The 8172-nt window shown below is 40.6% G+C and overlaps 1 protein-coding gene across 1 annotated transcript; it reads right to left on the bottom strand.

Moving 5' to 3' along the window:
- Positions 1 to 2812: 2812 nt before the first annotated feature.
- Positions 2813 to 5519, bottom strand: LOC311251879 (uncharacterized protein; the record flags this gene model as incomplete). Its single annotated transcript, XM_084344527.1, has 7 exons — positions 2813 to 3865; positions 3988 to 4070; positions 4610 to 4765; positions 4847 to 4969; positions 5085 to 5240; positions 5319 to 5441; positions 5516 to 5519. The coding sequence occupies 7 exons, from the start codon at positions 5517 to 5519 to the stop codon at positions 3794 to 3796; spliced, it is 717 nt and encodes a 238-aa protein (XP_084200653.1). The 3' UTR covers positions 2813 to 3793.
- Positions 5520 to 8172: the final 2653 nt, after the last annotated feature.

Genomic DNA, 8172 nt, shown 5'->3' with positions numbered 1-8172 from the left:
GTTGAGGTGAGAGGGGCCACTAAAACTCTAGTTCATCACTCAAATTATCTTATTTCTAGTCGCCTAGTACATTAATATGTGTGAACTAAGAGGAATCATTGTTGACTTTAAAAACATTACCACACAGCGTAGCAAATATGAAAGAATAACACCAAAAAGTGAGAATAAACATCATTTTATATTTTATTATTCACAGTTCTTTTGAATCTTAAATTAACTTACAAGTTTTTTGCTGTAAAGAAAGCCCTCAATCAGCTCATCCTATAGTTGCATTGATGCTAATCAGCTTACTGGACAAGAAAAGCAGACGACAGAGTTATCATTTATTATTTGTGTTTATTACATATTTCTTTTTCTGACATTAACATTATAAGGCCTTTAAAGATGAGGTTAACCAAACTGTCTGGGTCTGTGGTTGTTGGAGTAGTCTCTCTCTGAAATTTTGTGATAGGTGAGTTGTTGCAGGATAACGAGCCCACAATCTCTGTGGGAATCATTTCCATAATGTTAATGAGAAAAACTATTTTTAGAGGAAGTAACTTGTTACAACAGTTGCCCCGACATTACAGCCGTGTCGCAGCTGCCAGCTGGAGCGATCTACTGGACCGATTCCAAATCTTAAGTATTAATCATTTATACACCAAAACATGTAAGTATAGATCATAGATTTAAAAATCCCAGAATTCCCCTTTAAGCTGTTGATTGGATACTTGCATGGTGCTACATACATCATTTTAGATGTAAAAATTAGGTTACATTACATTTGCAGACATGTCTTAGCATAGGGATTCCGAACTCTGTTGTTGTTGTTATTGTTGTTGTTGTTTTTGCTGTTGTTCTTGTTGTTGTTGTTGTTGTTCTTGTTCTTGTTCTTGTTCTTGTTCTTGTTCTTGTTCCTCCTCTCCAGCAGGCAGCTTCAGCATAAAAAAACACAGGAGTCCATCCATTAAGAGTTGAAAGTTGGTGAAAAACAGAACATTCACATAAACTGTGAGATACTCAGTGAACTCCCCGGAGTTTGCTGAGCCGATCATAAGGCACTGAAGAACAAAAGTGGGGGCAAAGACAAATAAGAACGTGAACATGGCCACAAACACAATCGGTTTCTTACAAGCAACAGCAGCAGCATCAAGAGACACAGTTGACACTGTACATTTTACAATGATGGCCAGAGCCAGTCCAAACACAATCGCCCCCAGCATGATAATCCCAATCTGGCTGAAGAAAACATAAAAAGGGACAACGACCATAAGCAACAGAGCCACTATTGTGACAACACAGCGCAGTTTGGCTCCCCACTGTGGGTGGCACAGGTAAAGGATGGACATCAGGGCGCTTTGGAGATGTAAAACCACAACGTAGCATCTAAACAGGAACCACGCAGTGAAGACGTAGTCACAGGTGAGAGCAGAGTTGCAAGCAGACGTGGCCAACCTGATCGCCAAGATGATTGCTGTGGCTGCAGTCAAACCTTCAGTAAAGAGCAAAACAAAAAGACTGTTGTGGATGTGTTGAACACCCCTGAGGCGGCTCTGCTGGCCCGAGAAGGACAGGATGATGCTTTCTTTGAAAACGTTGATGCTGCTGCGCTGTGACCAAAAGGCCCAGATGACGCTGGCGAGCCCGAGCAGGAAGTAGCCAAGAAGAAGTCCTGCAGCCAAATCAGGGTTTCCTGCAACACCTGCTGTCATGAGGAGGGCTGTTTCCCGGCTGTAAGGAAAGCTGCCGACAGCATTGGTGTAGTTCTCCATGATGTCGTGGTCTGACTAGTTTTGTCGACCTGATGGAGGACAGAGAAAAGTCTTAATTTAAACTTGTGACTCAAAGAATATCAACTATACCAACCCTGCTTCCATCTTGTTTATTTTCCCGCTAACACTGGGATAAAAAACGCAGTTGCTGCCAGGAAAAGAGAACTGAACACAGTAATTTCTGAAAACAAGAGGGACAAAACCTGCCTGTCTGGACAGAAGCTAACAAACAGTTATCAAGGCTAAATATTGAACATTTTCAGGGTTATGTTAGAGGGGTTGTGACCAACAAGGAGACCTATCGGATATATTATAGGCCTGTCCAAATCTGTGGGGGTACTAAGAGGATGTGAAAAAGGAGATAGAAGTAATCTTGGATATAAAATTACACCTTGACCCAAAAGTATTCATCCTAGGGATCCCTCCAGAGAGTCAAATGGTGAAACAGTTGAATGAGGTGTACATCATGGAAAAGGTCACAGCCAAAATATATATGTCAAACATTAAGACCTAAAAATGCCGAAAATCACAAAGTGCCATTCACTTAATGATGTGTTCATTTGTTTTGTTATTTTGTTGATGTTATTCTTTGGTTCGCCATATATCGGCAAAATTATCTTCATATTCAGAGCCATAAAAAAGAAGGTGGAGATGTTTACTTGCTAAACTTGTATGAATTGTGTGGTATATTATAAAAAAAGGTTAAAAAAACTGCCATTAGTCAATTAATTACATTAATTACCTTTATTTCTTAAAGATATAACTAACGTGAAAATTGTAAAGATTGATTCTTACCCAATTTTGCTGTTCACCTCTCGTTGCAAGCTGCTGAGTGACTAACTTTGACTCTTCAGGCTGCGCATTTATGGCCATAAAACACCTATAAAACCACTGCATTGCAGCACGTATTCTTTTATTTCATTTAATCATCAGACAATACTGACCTCATTTTGAAGATGACAAGCCAAACCTCCACAATACATGAAAAAAGGTTATTTTAAAATCAGAGTGAGGATGGTCAAAACAAAAACATGATTAACACAAATGAGCTCACACAGGTCGACCTTTTTAAATCAAGCCAGATCAATCTTTATTGGCACAAGAGGGCAACTCTTTTCACCAGTTAAACATTTTACAAAATGAGTTCAAGCCGTAAAAAAATACATGCAGGCAGCTACTGCAACAGCTACTGGAATAATAGATGGAAAAAAGCACTCCAGGTCATCGTTTCATTGTTTTATGAAGGTCAACTTAGATATCAATTGAAATCGTACTGGATCATATGATGTGAACCATATAAAACAATGTGACAGTCTGCTGACACACTGACAGGAAACTAGACTTGTATTTTGTTCAAACTTAACCTGACCTGCATTTGACCCTTCTGTCATAAAGTCACTACACAAGACTCATTTTAGTTTTAAAACAGACTTTGACACCTGAATGCTCTCTGTGCTGCAAGTCAGATTTTTTTGTTATATAACTGTCACATATCCATGAAGGATTTTTACATGTATAAGAAACCTAAAATTAATTAATCTAATCCCAACAGGGATAGAAGTGAAAAAAGATGAAAGGGAAAAAAAGGAGAATTCAACATGCTGAGCTAAATGCTATACAGGCACCTACCAGCGCCCCCGTTTGTTTAATATGTACAAAAACCAAAGTATAAAAACAGCATTATTATGAATGACATGGCAGTTCTCATGAGACCTTGGTTGCGTTCTCTATGGTGGACTCAAACTGTCACACAGTAGCTCTGGTGATGTCTGTAGTTTTGCAGGTAAACACACCGACCTCTTCGGCCTCTCTCCCGTCTCGAGGTCACTCATCCTCCAGAGCCGTTCTTCACTACAAGTGTCTCTGGGCTCATTAGGCAGAGCAGAGTTGTAAAATGTCAAGCAAATTGGGCTTGATTTAATTTTTGTGTGGTCAGAGCTGAACAGAATAAATCCAAAAGCTCAAGTTCAGAATCCTTCTTCTCTTTATCACTTCATTGGCACTTCATTTACACATCTCCGTGTCAGTACGTTGCTTGCTCATTATTTCACTAGTCTCTTCAAGCCCACCTTGATGCTCGAAGGAAGTCCCATTTCAATCAGAAATTTGTGGAACTGACAAAGCACAAATAATTTAATTTAGTTATCTCGGTGGCATCAAGGAAAAGGTAATCTTTATAGTTTTTTCTCAAAGAATGTTTGAATTATGAATGAAGTGTCTTGGACATGTATCTCACCTGCACTAACACCAGCTCTCTGATGTCGTCTTCACTCAGTTGTCTGTCAGAGTTGAGTTTCACTCGCAGGTTAATCACATGTTCTGCTAAGAACAAACAACATTAACTGCACTGAAGCTTAGAAACACACACATTAGTAGACATAAGCATGGGGTGAGGCATCCAACAAAGGTTTCTGAAGGGCTGCTATGGAGCCTGGTATTGGCTTCACTTTAGGCACAACCTTTGCAAGATAGCTTCAAAATAAATGTGGTTCAGTAGAAGTAATCTCTGTACTGGGTGAGTCTCCCTCGATGGTGGATATTTTGTTTGGTGTCACTGTGGTGGTTGTAGTGGTGGACAATAGCAGCTGGTTTGGAGTCTCATCTACAAAATTGAGACATGGTATTGATGGGATACAACATTACCACCCTCAATAAGAAAAATTCTATATAATACTACAGATCTGGTAACCTCTGTACTGACACGACCAGTGTTTGATTCAATATCAGCAGTGGTTCTTTGGTTATTTGGGATCACTGTGGTGATGATGGAATGAGATGATTTGTGGTAAGTTTTGTAAACAAAATGGAGACATGGACAAATGACACATTTTACACATACAGTGTCTGATGTCTCTCACCAGGAATGGATGTAGTTCGATCCACCACTGTGGTTGAAGGCTGCTCAGTAGAAGTAATCTCTGTACTGGGTGAGTCTCCCTCGATGGTGGATATTTTGTCTGGTGTCACTGTGGTGGTTGAAGTGGTGGACAAAAGCAGCTGGTTTGGAGTTTTATCTGCAAAATGGAGACATGGTATTCATGAGGTGCAACATTATCACCCTCAATAAAAAATATACCATAAATTACTGTACTCACTGGTAATGGGTCTTGTTTTGGAAACCTCGGGGGTTGAAAACTGCACAGATTTGGTAACCTCTGTACTGACACGACCAGTGTTTGATTCAATATCAGTGGTTGTTCTTTGGTTATTTGGGATCACTGTGGTGATGATCGAATGATTTGTGGTAAGTTTCATAATAAAAATGGAGACATGGATAATAATATATGTACGCATTTTAAAGTTACATGCTTCTATTGATTTGATGTCTCTCACCAGGTATGGATGTAGTTCGATCCACCACTGTGGTTGAAGGCTGCTCAGGAGAAGTAATCTCTGTACTGGGTGAGTCTCCCTCGATGGTGGATATTTTGTTTGGTGTCACTGTGGTGGTTGAAGTGGTGGACGAAAGCAGCTGGTTTGGGGTTACTTCTACAAAATGGAGACATGGTATTCATGAGGTTTGACATTATCACTCTCAATAAGAGAAAACTATAACATTTTACTCACTGGTAATGGGTCTTGTTTGGGAAACCTCTGGGGTTGAAGGCTGCTCAGATCTGGTAACCTCTGTACTGACACGACCAGTGTTTGATTCAATATCAGCAGTGGTTCTTTGGTTATTTGGGATCACTGTGGTGATGATCGAATGATTTGTGGTAAGTTTTGTAAACAAAATGGAGACGTGGACGAATGACACATTTTACACATACAGTGTCTGATGTCTCTCACCAGGAATGGATGTTGTTCGATCCACCACTGTGGTTGAAGGCTGCTCAGGAGAAGTAATCTCTGTACTGGGTGAGTCTCCCTCGATGGTGGATATTTTGTTTGTCACTGTGGTGGTTGAAGTGGTGGACAAAAGCAGCTGGTTTGGAGTTTTATCTGTAAAATGGACACATATTCGCTGGGTGTAACATCGTCATCGTCAATAAAACTATACCATAAATAACTGTACTCACTGGTAATGGGTCTTGTTTGGGAAGCCTCTGGGGTTGAAGGCTGCTCAGATCTGGTAACCTCTGTAATGACTCGACCAGTGTTTGATTCAATATCAGTGGTTGTTCTTTGGTTATTTGGGATCACTGTGGTGATGGTGGAATGAGACGATTTGTATTAAGTTTCATAATAAAAATGGAGACATGGATAATTATATATGTATGCATTTTAAAGTTACATGCTTCTATTGATCTGATGTCTCTCACCAGGAATGGATGTAGTTCGATCCACCACTGTGGTTGAAGGTGGTTCGGGAGAAGTAATCTCTGTACTGGGTGAGTCTCCCTCGATGGTGGATATTTTGTTTGGTGTCACTGTGGCGGTTGAAGTGGTGGACAAAAGCAGCTGGTTTGGAGTTTCGTCTACAAAATGGACACATGGTAGTCGCTGCGTGTAACATTATCATCCTCAATGAAACTATAAATAATTGTACTCACTGGTAATGGGTCTTGTTTGGTCCACATCTGGGGTTGAAGGCTGCTCAAATCTGGTAACCTCTGTACTGACTCGACCAGTGTTTGATTCAATATCAGCAGTGGTTCTTTGGTTATTTGGGATCACTGTGGTGATGATGGAATGAGATGATTTGTGGTAAGTTTTGTAATAAAAATGGAGACATGGACAAATGACACATTTTACACATACAGTGTCTGATGTCTCTCACCAGGAATGGATGTTGTTCGATCCACCACTGTGGTTGAAGGCTGCTCAGGAGAAGTAATCTCTGTACTGGGTGACTCTCCCTCGATGGTGGATATTTTGTTTGGTGTCACTGTGGTGGTTGAAGTGGTGGACAAAAGCAGCTGGTTTGGAGTTTTATCTGTAAAATGGACACATGGTATTCGCTGGGTGTAACATTATCATCGTCAATAAAACTATAAATAATTGTACTCACTGGTAATGGGTCTTGTTTGGGAAGCCTCTGGGGTTGAAGGCTGCACAAATCTGGTAACCTCTGTACTGACTCGACCAGTGTTTGATTCAATATCAGCAGTGGTTCTTTGGTTATTTGGGATCACTGTGGTGATGATGGAATGAGATGATTCGTGGTAAGTTTTGTAAACAAAATGGACATGGACGAATGAAATATTTACACAATTTACACTGACATGCTTTCATTGATTTAACTGATGTTTCTCACCAGGTATGGATGTAGTTCGATCCACCACTGTGGTTGAAGCCTGCTCAGGAGAAGTAATCTCTGTACTGGGTGAGTCTCCCTCGATGGTGGATATTTTGTTTGTCACTGTGGTGGTTGAAGTGGTGGACGAAAGCAGCTGCTTTGGAGTTCCGTCTACAAAATGGATACATGGTATTCGCTGGGTGTAACATTATCATCCTCAATAAAACTATAAATAATTGTACTCACTGGTAATGGGTCTTGTTTTGTACACATCTGGGGTTGAAGGCTGCACAAATCTGGTAACCTCTGTACTGACATGACCAGTGTTTGATTCAATATCAGCAGTGGTTCTTTGGTTATTTGGGATCACTGTGGTGATGGTGGAATGAGATGATTTGTGGTAAGTTTTGTAATAAAAATGGAGACATGGACGAATGACACATTTTACACATACAGTGTCTGATGTCTCTCACCAGGAATGGATGTTGTTCGATCCACCACTGTGGTTGAAGGCTGCTCAGGAGAAGTAATCTCTGTACTGGGTGAGTCTCCCTCGATGGTGGATATTTTGTTTGGTGTCACTGCGGTGGTTGTGGTGGTGGACAAAAGCAGCTGGTTTGGAGTTTTATCTGCAAAATGGAGACATGGTGTTGACGGAGTGCAACATTACCATTCTAAATTTAAACATTTTAAAAAGATAAATAATTTTTACACACTGGTAATGGGTCTTGTTTGGTCCACATCTGTGGTTGAAGCCTGCTCAGATTTGGTAACCTCTGTGCTGACATGACCAATGGTGGATTCGATATCAGTGGTGGTTCTTTGGTTATTTGGGATCACTGTGGTGATGATGGTGGAGGATTTGTCAGCAAAATGGAGACATGGTCAAATGACATAATTTGAAGATACAATATAATAACGATCACATTTTCCTAATTTAATAATGAGATGGGAGTCAGCACCTCTCGTCTTCGACATTAGACAAATAATGAGCTGGTTAGGAACAAGGTGGCCCAATTTATATGTGGTTTTCCCCTGGGTCACCACTCGGGCCCTTTTCATTTCAACTAACATGCTTCCATTGATTTAACTGTTGTCTCTCACCAGGAATGGATGTAGTTCGATCCACCACTGTGGTTGAAGGCTGCTCAGGAGAAGTAATCGCTGTACTGGGTGAGTCTCCCTCGATGGTGGATATTTTGTTTGGTGTCACTGTGGTGGTTGAAGTGGTGGACAAAAGCA

Source organism: Pagrus pagrus, assembly GCF_965226575.1.
Source record: "Pagrus pagrus genome assembly, chromosome: 22".
NCBI lineage: Eukaryota > Metazoa > Chordata > Actinopteri > Spariformes > Sparidae > Pagrus > Pagrus pagrus.
This window is presented reverse-complemented; position numbering and strand designations above follow the sequence as displayed.